The 16,155-nt window shown below is 43.2% G+C and overlaps 1 protein-coding gene across 1 annotated transcript in view; it reads right to left on the bottom strand.

Annotated features, from left to right (window-relative positions):
• Nucleotides 1-16,155, bottom strand: part of AACS (acetoacetyl-CoA synthetase) — a 77,088-nt gene that overhangs the window by 50,456 nt on the left and 10,477 nt on the right. The window contains exons 3-5 of the mRNA XM_083150629.1: nucleotides 13,790-13,910; nucleotides 9,963-10,076; nucleotides 8,451-8,548 (exon numbers count right to left, since the gene is read on the bottom strand). Of these exons, the coding sequence (XP_083006755.1) occupies nucleotides 8,451-8,548; nucleotides 9,963-10,076; nucleotides 13,790-13,910 (333 nt within the window). The remainder of the gene's footprint in view (nucleotides 1-8,450; nucleotides 8,549-9,962; nucleotides 10,077-13,789; nucleotides 13,911-16,155) is intronic.

Here is a 16,155-nt window from a genome sequence, read left to right on the forward strand (position 1 = left end):
ACTATGCCTAAAAAGTAATCTGAAAGAGTACCAATTGCATCCACACAGCCAGGGCCGGCTCTACCATTAGGCAGCTGCCTATGGCGCCAGGCTCTTTGGGGATGCCACCAAGTCTGCCTATCAAAAATGAAGGATGTCTATGAGGATTCTTGTTGTACTTAATACAAGTAGCTGCTTTAGAACTTGTAAGACCTCACCTCCATACTTTCCCTTGAGGCATACTACCCTTTGCTGCCCCCTCCACCTTGTACTCTGTTGTGGGTGGCAAAGGTGGGCCTCAAGGGAAAGCAGGGGACTTGCCCACCTTCCTGGGGCTATTCCAGAATGTTTGTCAAGTATGTCTTAAGGGGGTTCGAAAGTGGTTATTGGTGGCAGTATGCGGCAGAGGGGGGTGCAGTAAGTTGAAGTTTTGCCTAGGGTGCTGTGAAGCCTTACATCGGCCCTTATTTTGGTTAATTCGCAAAGGCAAATTCCTTCTCAAATGGACAAAGCCATGTGCACTGCAGGGGAGTGAGTTATCTTGTTTCTGTGCAGGGAAAATACTGACTGTTTTATTTTTACACTGCAATACAGATCTCACTTTGAAGTGAAACCCCACAAAAATCTAATTCTCTCCGCACCTGCTACATCTGCCCTTCCTGCAGTGCACATGGTTTTGTCCATTTGAGAAGGAATTTGCCTTTGCAAGTGAACCAGAATAAGGGCCAAAGTGCAAGCAGACATCTTAAGCTCCATACACAAGGCGAGATAGTGAAATATATCACGCAGATGGTCCCTTCTGCGCGATATCTTTTACTATCTTGTCTAGTGTGTACATTCAAGACACTCATGCCCCCCCTCCACTGCCCGTGTTCCCTGCACAGCTGCAAATAGATGTTTTGTGTTTCCACACGGCTGCAAATGTATGGTCGCGGTCCATCAAATGATTTGGAGCATACACGCAAAATGAAGGCACACTCAGGGCCGTTTCTAGAGGCGGACAAGCCGTGCAGCAGCCCGGGGCGCCGCACGGCTTGTCCGCCTCTAATAAACAGCCGGGGCGCCCGGCAGCTCCCCCCAGCGCCGCCTCCCTTCCTCCCCCTCGCCTCTCACCGTCCGCCACCGCTGATTAATTTCCCAGGGGAGGGGAGGGGAGCGCACCGTGCGTCTCTCCTTCCCCTCTCTCACTGTGTCACTGGGCTGTCAGCCAATCAGGAGACAGCCCGCGATGTATGAATGGCTGACAGCTCAGTGAAGGGGAAGGAGAGACATGCGATGCGCTCCCCTCCCCTCCCCAAGGAAGATGAAGAAGAGGCAGCAGCAGAGGCGATGGCAGCAGGGGGAGACGCAGAGAGTGAGACAGTGAGTTACTGTATGCTGCTTCCGGCACTGTGGGGCATATTTGGCACTGTGGGGGCATATATCTGTGGCACTGTGGGGGGGGGGCATATTTGGCACTGTGGGGGCATATATCTGTGGCACTGTGGGGGGGCATATTTGGCACCGTGGGGGCATATATCTGTGGCACTGTGGGGGCACATTTGGCACTGTCAGGGCATATATCTGTGGCACTGTGGGGGCATATTTGGCACTGTGGGGGCATATATCTGTGGCACTGTGGGGCATATTTGGCACTGTTGGGGAATAGCTGTCACTGGGGGCATATATGTGTGGCGCTGTGGGGGCATATGTGTGGCACTGTGTGGGAATAGCTGTCACTGTGGGGGCATATATGTGTGGCGCTGTGGGGGCATATGTGTGGCCTTTGGGGGAATAGCTGTCACTGTGGGGGCATATATGTGTGGCGCTGTGGGGGACATATCCAGCACTGTGGGGGCATATATGTGTGGCACTGTGGGGCATATTTGGCACTGTGGGGCATATATGTGTGGCACTGTGGGGGCATATTTGGCACTGTGGGGGCATATCTGTGGGGGCATATTTGGCACTGTGGGGGCATATCTATGGGGGCATATTTGGCACTGTGGGGGCATATGTGTGGCACTGTGGGGGCATAGCTGTCACTGTGGGGGCATATATCTGTGGCACTGTGGGGGATATTTGGCACTGTAGGGGCATATATCTGTGGCAAAGTGGGGGCATATATCTGTGGCACTGTGGGGGCATATTTGGCACTGTCAGGGCATATATCTGTGGCACTGTGGGGGCATATCTGGCACTGTGGGGGCATATTAGTAAACGGCATCAGTTGTGCGGCAGCAGCTCGTGGGGCATAATGTGTAATGGGCATTACGGTGTGGGGAGTATTGTGTAATTGCCATCCCAGTGTGGGGTGTAATGGGCATCACAGTGTGGGGCATTTTTTTTTCTTCGCCCTGGGAGCTAAATTGTCTAGAAACGGCCCTGGGCACACTAATGTGTTAGTCTTGTGTGTTCGCTGTCCGGTGAAGTCAGCTGCCCTCCCGACAGCCACGTCACTGCCTAATTTCCATGGGAACTACCAGCATTTCATGGGTGTTCCAATGGGCGCTGGGCGTTCACATGGGTGTGTCCCCTAACTGTCACCCCATGCCCCCACCCGCACTGGTGGGTGTGATTGGGATGACAAACTAGTAGTTGGCCGTTCCCGCTCGGACCCAGCATATGCGCAAAACAATGGTAACCGCGCAAACATGCAAGTAAGTGGAGTAAATCAGAATAACCCCCAGTGTGTACCCCGCATTACTTGTGATGCCAACACTAAACTTTAAGGATTTGAGACATTGCTGACTCTTTCCCTTCTGCAAAGTTACCTTTTAACTGTACTTTTATTTATAATAACCAATTTCCATTAATCATTAAAGCACATACATGTCCACATACATCTAGCCTCCTTTCACATGAAACAGCCCTACTACCCATGCCATGGTGTGAACTCTGCATTGCCGAACAAGAAAGCGATGCACATTTATCTTGCACCAATTTAAATGGCAAGGTGCCTATAATCTGTGTGCAATCAAGACAGTATCTGCATACGAAATACTACGTTCTAGTTATTATACAGAAAAAGCCACAGTCACACACAGAATATCATTTTAATCAGTATACGCGGCTTGTGCGTCATTTTCACATAGTGAGGCGTCCCTCATGTTCGGCAGAAAAGACGCGCAGCACTAATGGAGTTGCACAGGCTCGTCAGCTCATTCAGACCAGGCATCTCCCACTGTGTGGCATATTGAGGCAAGGGGGGAAATTTACTAAAGGAAATTTGTAAAAAATTGGTGTAAAAATAGGTGTATTTGTATCCAGAAATACACTTATTTTTGACATTTACTATCCCGAAAATACGGCAATTCGTATTCGGATTGATGTTCTATCAATACGAATAGCCATATTTTCGGGATAGTAAATGTCAAAAATAAGTGTATTTCTGGATACAAATACACCTATTTTTTACAAATTTCCTTTAGTAAATTTCCCCCAAGGTGTCAAAGGACACATCTGTATATGGCGAGTTAATTCACTCTTTGGTTTTGATGCGATGAAATATTGCTACATTTGTGCTTCTTTCCTTTCACTTGCATTGAGGCGAGTACTTGCTGTGTCTGTCATATAAACAGGGCAGAAAGTTCACTGCATCTAGGGTCACCTGCAGTTTCTAGGCCGTATTACTCTGCATCATCAATAACTAAAACGTGAACAAGCTGTTACGGAGTCAGCACTGTTCAGGAGCGCACAGTTTGGTGCATAACTGAAATCAGCAAGATTTCTTTCCATTGAAATGTTTTTCGGACACTAGAAATGCTGATGAGCATTTTGCTATGTAATCGCTTTGAAATGGCTACTTTGAAACCAATAATTTACTGGCAAGATCTATGCAATTTAAATCTCCATTCACAATCATATGTGCAATGTATCTATATAATGTAAATGAGTCTAATACTCTGGAGGACAATAGTCAAATTAACTGTGATGACGCCAACAGAACACAACATGATACTCCCAGAAATGAGTCAGAACAGTTACTGTGATGGCACAATACTGTCCAATTTTGGACTAGCCTATTTAGTGTGATAACACAGAGTCCAGTACGACTGGCTGTCCGGGCGATGAAGGATTATGGAAAGGGATTGATATTTAATGAAGTAAGGATTGCAGAAAAAGTGAACATTTACAAAAGAAATGGAAACCCTAAAATAAGGTTAACGCTTTCCTTTCCCTCTCTGAAAGTAAGCCCGTTTAAATATCATTATGAAGGTTTTTCCATGTAATAGGAAGTGGCTTGAGGAACATGAGGTTCTACTGCTCTCAAGTGGCCACATGGAGAAATGCAACGGGTGAGATAATACAGTGAAAGAAGATTCCTGTTTAGGATTTTCTCATCTCTGCCCTCAATTACCATTTACAGTATGTACGGGCAAAGAAAGCTATGACAAAGATCACCAAGCATGTCTCACTGTAGGCAAAACGTTGTATTGGAACATATTTTATCAAAACCAGCTGAATTTAAAAATGGTAAGTCTACTTAATATTTATATAAAATAGACCTACTATTAAACCCTTATGTTATTTCTGAATATGTATATAGAGCTAACATACCGTATTTTTCGGACCATAAGACGCACTTTTTCTCCCACAAAATGTGGGAGAAAAACTATGTGCGTCTTATGGACCGAATGATCACCAGCTCCCTTCTCCTCAGACTGCGGCGCTGACAGGGGAGCCGGTGCCGTAGTCTCTGTATGTGGTGGCCGCATCAAAGATGGCTGCCGCCTTGCACAGGAGACAGACACTAGAGGTTTGTATGACCTCTAGTGTCTGTCAGAGCAGCGCAGCGTGCCAAGCGCTTCCCGTCTGGAGCGCTGTTTAAAGGAACACGGCAGGGGTGTAATCAATGGGGAAGCGGCACCTCCCGCAGCCACAGTGTGCACGAAGCAGATCTGTTCTTCCAAGTCCCCCAAGCTGGGCAGCACTGTGGTACTGGAGCCTTCTCTCTGTCCCTGGATCCTCAAGCCTCCCTGTTACCCTGCAGCTTCTCCTCACAGATTGGTGAGTGCCCAAGGATCGCTGTAACCACCACCCCCCTGTTTGAGCCCCCTGTATGTGACACCTTGTCCCCCACTACCCAACTTACTCTGTGCCTGTGACCCTGCTTAACTCCCTATCCATGTGTACATGCACAGTTGCTGCATGTGGTTATTGTAGGGGCTTCTCATCTCATGAATCTATGTATAATACCACACTTGCTGTAAAACCACTGTCCACTATTATTTTATAGTGCTATGCCAGGGCATTGGGTGGCAGTGACTGCACCTGGGCACTGTGGTTCATAATATTTTTTCACCCTGTTTTCCTCCCCAAAAACTAGGTGCGTCTTATGGTCAGGTGCGTCTTATGGTCCGAAAAATTAGTTTATCTTTACAATAGGGAATACAGTGATAAAATAAGACTAGGTAATAACAAACAAGCAAAAAGGTTGAGTGGGACATGCTCGAGGTTAAGTGTGCATACTGTAGGGCCTAATTCAGACCTTTTGCATACACTGGCAGTCTAGCGAACAAGTCAGCGCTGCCTGCAGCACCACTGAACACCCCCCCCCCCCCCCCCCCAATGGTGGAAAGTGGCTCATGAGAGATCATGCCATAACTAAGTTCTAAAGCACTAGTTTGTATCTCAAAAGGTGCATTGACAGAAGACAAGTATGAACCAGCCATTTCCACATATGGAAGTAAACCGGTTTCATGGTTTACAAATACTGAGATCTTGCATTTAAACAGTATTAGAAAAAAGTATTAGAAAAAATGTCTTCTGTCACCTACACCTTATAGAAATAATTATTCACCCCGCAGGCAAGCTTTCATGGGAAAAGAACGCTCCACTTAGATTTCAACTATGGCATTCCAGTGACTTCCTTGTATAATATGAGGGTATCTACCACTCCTATCAAAATAAGTCTTCCTTTCTACTAAATATCTACCATCTATACAGTCCATGCATAGTCCAATCCTATATTCTCTTTCTACACTGGCACATCCCACTGACTCCAGTGTTTGGCATGCTGACTGTTGGGATTTCAGTGCTGGTCTTCTGCCCACCGGCATCTTGACCGTCAGGGTGTCAACTACATCCTATACAGCCACTAAGAACCTCTTTTATCTGGCTGGACCAATATGCAATTCAATACAGTATATAAGACATACACTTGTGTATCAATGCGTATTTTCTAATAGATTATAAACTTGTTAGCAGGACCCTCTTACGTTTTTGTATGACTGTTATTACTCCGTCTTGTTTCATTGCTGCTTTGTTACCAGTTGTGAAGCGAAATACGTTGGCACTATATAAGTAACTGATGATGATGATAATAATAATAATCTATTCTTTTAATTTCGTACTTACATCCAAATGTAATTGTTCAAACGCAGACACAGTATATCAAAAGAAAAAATGAACTTAGAGTGCCCCTGCGCACCCCCTTTTGCTGCTATGGTTTTTCTTCCTGGTGTTTCCCAAACACCAAAGGTAGATACAGGAAGTGGATAGTTGGAGAAAAAACCTCTTAGCGCACTTGGTGTCCCTTTAAAAAAACTTTTATTTCATCATAATTAAAACATCAAAAATTCAAAATTTTAAAAGCATCAAAAGATAATAAGTTTTCCTAACAGATAAATGATAATGCAATCCTCCTTACCCAGATGGCGAGGTGGAGCCAAAGGATGGTATAACAGGGTGTTTCCGTAAACGGAGGGATCACCCTGTAGGCTCCACAAGCTTCTTGGTTAGAGTAAGTCCTCTTGGGTTAGTAGCAATCCTGGGCCAACGCGTTTCGAGTCCTGGAGACTCTTTATCAAGGCTACTGGACTGCTGTCTGATTCCTTTATTTATAGCTGGAAAAGTGCGGGAAAAATGAGGGGGCGGGGAGCGTGTCTCCTCCTCCCGCCCCGGAAGTAGAGGTCCATCGTCTTTTTACCCTCTTTTTCATTATTTGCCTTTTTAAATATTTTTATATATAAATATTTTATATGATATGTACACTATTTATGATGATGCCAAAAATGTCTTAATGGTATATTATGTCCGAAATACACGATGTCCCTAATTCCTCTATTTTCCCTTTCATCTGAGGCACAAATTGAAAAGAGCTGAATGGAAAGAGATGTCTGGATACCACACTTAAGATGGCCGCCCAGGCTTCTAACAGAATTAAATTTCAAGGGCCGTGAATTGCGGCGATTCCTCCTGCAAGATGGCGGACTTAGGGCCAGATTCATAGATATATACTAATGCAATCGCAGCTGCATCTTTGTATGCATACACAGTGCTAACATATGTAAATGCCACAGTTGCAAATATTTGTATTATACAGAGATGCAGAATCGGTTGTAGATCCATATGTCCAGAGCAGACATTTCTAATCGTGGCTGTCCAGTGATCCTTTAAAGCAGCGGTTTTCAAACTGTGGGTCCTAACCTTCTCAGCATGGGGTCGCGACTCCATGTTGCTGACCATCAGGCTGATGACATTTCTAATCTCAGTAAGTGATCCAAGGAGTCCAAAGAGTTCTGTTGAACGGTCTGCTATTTTAGACTCCTCCCATCATTCTGTACCTCCACAATGCTGCCATGTATGTGCTGTCTGCTGACTACACATGTGATGTGATGACCTTCTGCAGTAACTTGCTGGGTTCCCATAGTCATTTTTATTGTCTGATGGGGTCCCAGGGCAAAAGAGTTTGAGGACCCCTGCCTTAAAGGAAGCTCCTCAATATTACTAGTTATTCTTTTAGATATCCCTGACAGAAGTCAGCAATCCAGCAAGAGTACATATTATTTTGCTGAAAGTCTGAACATAAAATGCACAGTCCACGTATTACAGCAACTTATTGACTTTGGCTAAATTCCTGCATCCTGATTATATAACCACACCTGAAGAGCAAACACAATAATAATGGTATACAGAGGATCGCTGTGGACATGAACGTCCTGCTGTAATTAAAGTTTTAAATACACCACTCTTCAATGAACTACAGAAGTGGTTTGCTAAAGTATTGCACAGGTCAGGGGGCTACAGATTTATAGGGGTATTTATTTAAGTCTGTCATCTAGATGGGAAACAAAAGGATTTTAGTATCCAATTGCTACAGTTTGGACAGTTTTTAGTAGTTTTTCCACCGAAGCATCGGAAAAAAATAACTAGAAAATGGTTGCAATTTTGCCGAAAAAAAACAACCGTGTTGGGTTTTTTGATTAGTCTAAAAAAATCAGCACTTTGATTGAATAGGTCAAAAGTAAATTTAACCTAAAAACTGAAAAGTTAAATCAATACCCCTATCAAAGTAGTTAACTCATAAGCATATTTTTGTCTACAGCAGAATACTCGTGATTCATCATCTATTGCTCCAATTGCTGTTCTTACTATTTTCCAATAATGGAAAAAAATAGATAATGCATATAATATACAAATTTGCAAGTGGAGACAAAAAAGCAGAACATTGTTAGACACCGGTCGAACATGTAATTGACTCAGCTTACATTGACTCCAAAATCTGGAGAGGTTGCACTCCAAATTGCTCCAATACTCGCTGCTGCCAACATAGCTTCCACCGTCTGAATGCAGTTTGGAAGATAGCCTAAAAGCAAACAATTCAATAATAAAGGAAAACACTACTTTGCGAGCAGTTCCCACTGAACAGAAATACTACAGTGACTGAGGGCTAGATTTATTAAGCTCGGTGAAGTGATACATTTTCAGTTTTTTTTATCACCGGTCAAACAGCTCCTACCTGTAATTTTTCAAACCAAGCCTGTAACTTCACAGTTAGGAGCTGATTGGCCAGTGATAAAAACTAGACACTTTATCACTTCACCGAGCTTAATTAATCTGCCCCTATATCACTAATAATGATAAAATTCACTAACATGTATAACTATGGTCCTAGCTCCTAGGGGCTAATTCAACAAGCCCCGCAGATCTACAAAAATCGCAGACTACAATGCTTGCAGATCTGATCATGTGCCAGCCACTGTGACCCCAAACATGGCGAGCCTGTGTCTGGCAGTACAGCCAAGGGGTAGATGGTAATGTGCGATCCCTTTGCTTTATAGCAGACAGAGACCCACCGTGGCCTTGTCCTGTGCTGAGTGGCCCCCCGTAGCCTAAATTACAACTCATGCTGAATTAGGCCCCTAATGTGGAATTGTAAGTAAAGAAAGATAAAAAAAAAAGTAAATGTGGGACAAACCATGTTGCAACGTAAGGGGTGGATCAATAAGTAAGGTAAAAAGCCCAAAGCATGTAGACCACTGCTTCCTTCACAGTCATTCCACTGCACCTCACATCAGTCGAATGAAAGGAGATTATGGAAACATGGTCAAATTGAGGTGTGTATTGTGATTTTCTGCATCTAAAGGGCACGTCACACCTGAAATTCATTGCCAACCTGTCAATTATACTGTTGTATGGTTATAAAGTCATGTCATGGAAACTGGTTTGAGTTCGCCTTGTACTTTATTGTCGTTTAAAAAAAAAAAAATCTCAGACAAAATCACATAATTCAGGGGCTTTTACATTCAGTCTCATATGAAGGTTGACTCAACTTCAGATGTTCAAGTGATTAGTACTGAATGGTGCCATATTCATAGACATGCCGTATCCTACACTTGTTGTTCTATATCTTCTCACCTTAATGAAATAGCAAACTCTTTCTGTTATGGAGCCTATACATGTAGCGATATGTACGCATTTTCTTAGAGATTTTAGTTAATTTAACTACATCGCTCAGAAAATGTCCCTACATTGCTGTGCGTGTGTAGGGGTCATAGCGATACAGATGCGTCGCCCTGCGCTTCGGTATATCCCGCATATTAAAAACTGGCACAGTGGTTATTAGTTGGGGCCAGTGTTCTCAATTTGCACCATTTAAAATGGACAATTTGAAAATCATTTATTTTATCTCTTTCAAATATCGCTACTAATGGTCTGTAATGCATGTATAAAAGTGAAAGCGTATGGAAACTACTGCACATATATATTTGGACAATTACCAACAACGCGGTCTCCAGTTTCAATTCCCATCTTTCTCATGGCAGCAGCATACAATGCAACATCTCTTCTTAACTCTTCAAAAGTTACTTTGTCCACATTCTCCCTGCCTTCCCCTGTGGAAAACAATGGTTTAGCTTAGCAAAATAACCAGGGAATTGCCTATTTATTTGCCATCATCGATATGAGTGCCATATTGATTGGGACAAAATAAAGCGCCATTGGATTTATATAATAGGAAATTAATCCTGTGAAACACTGCAATCCCAGTGATCCCGGTGCCAGAAATGTGCTGCTTTGCAGATCTCAGACCCTACTATATATATATATATACGCCATAGTCTTCAATGGAACTGTGCCTAGAGTGGGTAAAGATCATTAATGATGATAAACACTTGTGAAAACTAAACCAACAACAGGGAGGGCTGCTTGGTCTCCATTTCCACTATAATTAGTAACAGAAGTCATGTGCCAAAAGGAGCAATTTAATACAAGATAATGAAACAAATAAATATGCAGTGTAACTACTACAAACACGAATAAAAAGATTTGAGCACGAATAACCTAATAACTATTCCCATGAACTGATCTCATATACTGTACCACAAATGGTTGGCTCTTAAAAATCTGGGGGGGGGGGGGTAAAACTCAGTGGGAAGAATTCAGTTGCTGGTGAAAACCTTCACTTGGCTAAATCTATGCAGCACCCAGTGCACTTTATGGCAGCAGGGACTCATCAAATTTTTGCGAGCTCTATTGTGCAAATCGGCCAGACAAAGTGTGTGAGACGAGCTGCCGTTGCCAGCGTTTAAATGCCACCACAATGGCAATTTGCGCCCTTTGGAGACATGTGAATTCCCCAAAGTTTCCTGCACGTCTGAAGTATGTGGGTGGCAGAAACAGTGGGAGTGAGATGACACTATGGATCTAGAGTCCACAGATCTCTCTTATCAGTGTTTTTTATCAGTTGCATTGTATTATTTATTTGTATTGTTATCTTCTAATAAATTGTTAATTTTTGCACATCTGACTCCTGTAGATGATTATAATATGAAGAAAAACTTAAGGTACATTCACACTGGCCGATATATCGGTATATAGTTTTTCTTGCAGTGTGAACGGGTCAACCCGTGTCTGCATACCCGGGTCTCAAATCTGGGTAAAAAGCAGGGTTGAAGTTATAGTGTATGCCCAGCTTTACTAATGAAAACAAGGGATATCAAAATATCTTACTTTTAATATATGTATAAACTACTTCCCCCCGGGAAGAAGGAGTCCAGACCGGCACTAGTTAAAGAAAAAAAAAGGGGTACTTCTGTAGTTTCACGGCACCAGCATGGCGCCGTGCGTCTCAGTGGCTCTCGCTGGCCACGTTGTCTAAAATCAACTCCATGCCAACGTGGATAGTGGGGGTATGAACTATCCATGTTGGCATGGAGTTAAGGGACTTTATTTTAGATAGTTTGCCGAGCGTAGAAACCGGAAGTAGCATGGCGCCATGAAACTACACAGGTACCAAAGAAGGTGTTTATTCCATGTGCAGGGAAAGCAACACCAGTTGTCCCGACAGCTGTTTCAACTGGACTCTGCTAGTTGTCATCAGGGGAACAGAACACACAGAGGCCACAGTATGTAAAGAATAAGTTTGCCAAAAAGTATGTAAATGAGGACCATATTCCGCCACTGAAAAGAGGTGGTGATAGGGAAAAACTCCTCCTTCAAAGAGAACTACAGTGGATCTTCAGATTGAACTGCATGGCCCCATATGGCCTCAATGAAGACTCTAAGATGGGATGTTTCCTCTAACATTCTCCAACCCAACACCCTATATGTTGGACACTTACATTATTCTGACACTTGGGAATCTGCTTGGCGTAAACCCTGCTCCTTACTGACTCCTGTGACCCAGCATAATATGTTTGTTTAATACTGTACTGCATTGAGACTCCTACCACTAATGTGGAGATTACCGTGTCTCAGGCACCGCCGTGTGCCATAACTTATTGTTTTGTTACTATCTGGACATCTCTGTGTGTCCAGAGATTGTGTTTTATATGGGCTGAAGCCTGTCAGCTCATTTACTGTGGGCTCTTGACACCGCCGTGTGTCCGCTAGCATAAACGTGCAAGTCATTAATCTACCAGATTATTGGAGACATTGGGGGAAATTTACTAAAGGAAATTTGTAAAAAGTAGGTGTATTTGTATCCAGAAATACACTTATTTTTGACATTTACTATCCCAAAAATACAGCAATTCGTATTTGTTTTGATAGCAAATCAATACAAATAGCCGTATTTTCGGGATAGAAAATGTCAAAAATGAGTGTATTTCTGGATACAAATACACCTACTTTTTACAAATTTCCTTTAGTAAATTTCCCCCTTAATCTCTCCTGTTCTATCTTTGTATATTTATGGGCTGAAGCTCGCAAGTCCCATTATCATGTCTTCCTGACACTGCCGTGTGTCCACATGAACTTTAGCATGCAATGCTCATGGTGCCACTTGACTTTATCTCTCTCCTGTACACATTAGCATAGTCCTGTCGTACTGGACTTAACGACTCTATGTCTTACAGTACTGACACCGCCATGTGTCCTTCTTATTGTGTGCCTGTTTGCCCCTTGACACCGTCGTGTGACCAGAGATTTGGATATGAATACAGTTGTACTTTACCAGCTGTGTATGATACTATTGTATGCCATCTCGCTTCCTGCATTTAGCCTTATACCCGACTCGCTAACACCTGAATGTATCATAGCTGGCATGTTTGTCACATTATTCGGCTGTCACCATTTTATGCTTGTCACACGCTGCCTCTTATTTACATCTTACGTGCACTCCCAAGCATTTCACCCGCTGCATGACTAGCGGTGCTAACTCCTTCTGTCACCTTACCAGGCGGCTCTTAATATTCAGGGTAGTCCTGCCATTGCCCCCCTCACTCCTCCCGTACACTTTATAGTCTTTGCGCCCTTGCCACAGGAGCGCATCTGTCACCTAGCAACCAGCCGCCTATCACCCAGCTGACGGCGGGTTTCCGTGCTTAGCCAGCCTCTGGTCTGACGTACGGGGAATCCCACTGTCAGTCCGCCCAGCACTTCACGTACACAGGCAGGTCACTGTACCACTGACGTCATCAGAGACAGGTGAGGTCAAACAGACCTCATTTACATTCTTTGTGGTGCAATTATTCTCTATACGTGCTGTGGCCACTGTGTGTTCTGTACCCCAGTTGAAACAGCTGTCGGGACACCTGCTGTTTCTTTCTCTGCACATGGAATAAACACCTTTTTTTCTTCAATTACTGAGTGCTGGTCTGGACTCCCTCTTCCTGGGGTATATATATATATATATATATATATATATATATATATATATATATATATATATATATATATTATTGGGAGTGACATTGCTCCTGGTGCCACTCTTAAACCTCTCACATACATAGCACAACATCATGAAGGCACTTAGGAGACTGTCTCAATTAGGTGAAAAAATCATGATTTTTTTCACTTAATTGAGACAGTCTCCTGAGTGCCTTCAAGATGTTGTATTATATAATAGATATATACTGTATATAAAATAATCTAAATATATGATTAAACATGTTTCTCCTGATATTTACATCAAACCTATACAGAGAGAAAATGAAACTTAGTTTCATTAGTTTTTGGGAGGATAACCTGGTCCCATTAAACCAGGCATGCAGCTGCCAGACTGACTTCCATAACGTGCTCTCCTCTTATCCCTCCGTTTATACACATACGCTGGTAAGGGAAAAGGCTCATCAAAATGTTATGAAGTATAGAAGCTAGCACTTACTTGCAGCATACAGAGCAATTTTGTCATTTTCCTTGTGCTTCAGAAGGTTCTCTGCAAAATTCAAATTACTCCCATGAAACCACTCTGGAACATCAGCAATCCCTTTGGATCGGTCAACTACCTGCAAAGAAACAATGAAAAAAAATGGAATATAAAGATTAAAGCTCCAGGTGATCAGAAATGCATCCGTTTGTGTTTATAAACTACAATTACAAGACACAGGAGGCAAAATAATCATTTTAAAATGAATCTTACTAATACATGAGATAAAGGGGTCTATGTTCTAAACCTTGGAGAGAGGTAAAGTAGATGGAGATTGTACCAGCCATGTTACAGACTGAGGGGTAGATGTTTGATCTGGCGTTATGGGGGAGAAGAGGAATCAGCGCATGTTATGTGCACTGATACTGCTTCTCCCCCATGTAAGGAGCAGCCACCATTCGGTAAATGTCAGGGCTGCTATGGTCCTTGTCCATATTGGCGCTGGATAGCAGGTGGATATGCATGGAAAATGTATGAACGGTCCACCCCCTGACGCTATCTTGGGGATCTTGCGCATGTCCAGTGAGTCGGCTGGGAAATCAATTCAGACTGGAGGGGGGAGTTTGCGCTCCCCTGCTTCAGCAGGCAAGATGTTAATACATCTCGTTGGTGTCCCTTCCTACTTCGCCTCATTAATGAGGGGAAGCAGGAAGTGTTATAGCAAAGTGCTATATCTCTCTCCACTTTATCTCTCATGAAGGTTTAGTACATCACAGTGCCTACACATTAACAGTAAACAAGGATTACATCATTTAGATCAGTGAGCTGTCATCAGCTGAGCATTATTACTGACTACACTCCGTGTATCAGCAGATGCAATGGCACAATATCAGACTAAAGGGGAAATCCAACTAATAATTTCAGGACAGAAAATAGGATGTGGAGATTTCTATAGAAATCACTGCTTCTTTCTTTCTTTCACGCATCTCCAGGGCAGGTCTAAATGTTCTTGGTTGCTGACCCCTATTGTGCTATGGATTGCAGTCACATTTTTTGCAATGTGACCACAGTCCACAGCCTTGCACACTAGCATTTGTGCACAAAATCGTGACTTTTGCAAATGTGTGTTTGGTGCTGAATTAGCCCCTTAGTCTGTAATTACTCACCTTTTGAAGTGGGGATCTTCTGCACACAGAATCAAGATTCCATGCTCTGCAGCGGCGGTGAGTTTTTGAGGTGAGTGGAGTGTCTAAGTGTGTGACCTCCCTAAATCAGAGCCGACTACTGGGATTATTACCTTTCCCAGCAGCCCTTGCATCTATCTAGCATCGGTAAGAGCCTCTCTGCAAATCCCTCCCCAGTTAAAAAGTTGGAGGGAAGACTACCAGAAGCCACAGAGACCACAAGAAACTTTTATATCTTTTTTTTTCCCATGTGCCGCAGGGTTTTCATTTTATTGGATAACACAGGTATCGAGAGCACGCATTTCCATGGTAATCCAAAATTGGGCACGCGAGGTACAGGAGGTTATCAACCTCTCTCCCAATTGGATACCCCCTAGTGTAGTGTAACCAGCGCAATATCTAGCATGAAAGGACCCGGCGGGGTAACTGGCAAGGGCGAGCAACGACAGGGGATCCAAGATGCATTCCGCATCATGGCTCTCGCTATTGCGCTCCTCCGTCCTGCATCTACAGAAGATGGAGTACATCGCTAACGGCCCTCGGGTGCCCACATCTTTAATGATATAGAGCGTAACACAGACAATATGCACTAAAATGTACAAAGAATATGCTGATGGGAATATTCCAGGAGCATAGAAAGCAGCGCTACACAATTGTAAAAAAACACTAATTTTAATTAAAATTTAAACAATTAATATGACAATAGTATTAAATTGGAGTTAAGTCCACCTTTCAGATGAATTCAGTCAATTGTGTAGCGCTGCTTTCTATGCTCCTGGGATATTCCCATCAGCATATTCTTTGTACATTTTTCACCTGGTGAGGACCAATGTTCCCTCTAATTTTACGAAGGCTGTGTGCGGCTAAAGATTTTGGCTGTGCAACTTTGGAATGAAATTTACATTTTTGTGCGTCACTTATATATAACTGGAAAATGACGTTCAGCATTTGTGTTAACTTTACTTCAAAATTACATTAAACATTCAAAATACAGCACACAATGTAGTTAATGGGTGAAACACACATTAATTGAGTCCACAACTGCAAAAAGGGACTACTGCTGCTTTGTGCGCTCAGTTGTAATGTCTGTGCGCACGCTCGTCAAGGTGTGTGCGCGCGCACAGCTTAGAGGGAACACTGGTGAGGACTGACTATCCTCAATTAAAGCAGCTGCTTCTTAGCGAAAACACACATTATCAA

This window comes from Crinia signifera, chromosome 1 (genome assembly GCF_055691185.1).
Source record: "Crinia signifera chromosome 1, ASM5569118v1, whole genome shotgun sequence".
Taxonomy (NCBI): domain Eukaryota; kingdom Metazoa; phylum Chordata; class Amphibia; order Anura; family Myobatrachidae; genus Crinia; species Crinia signifera.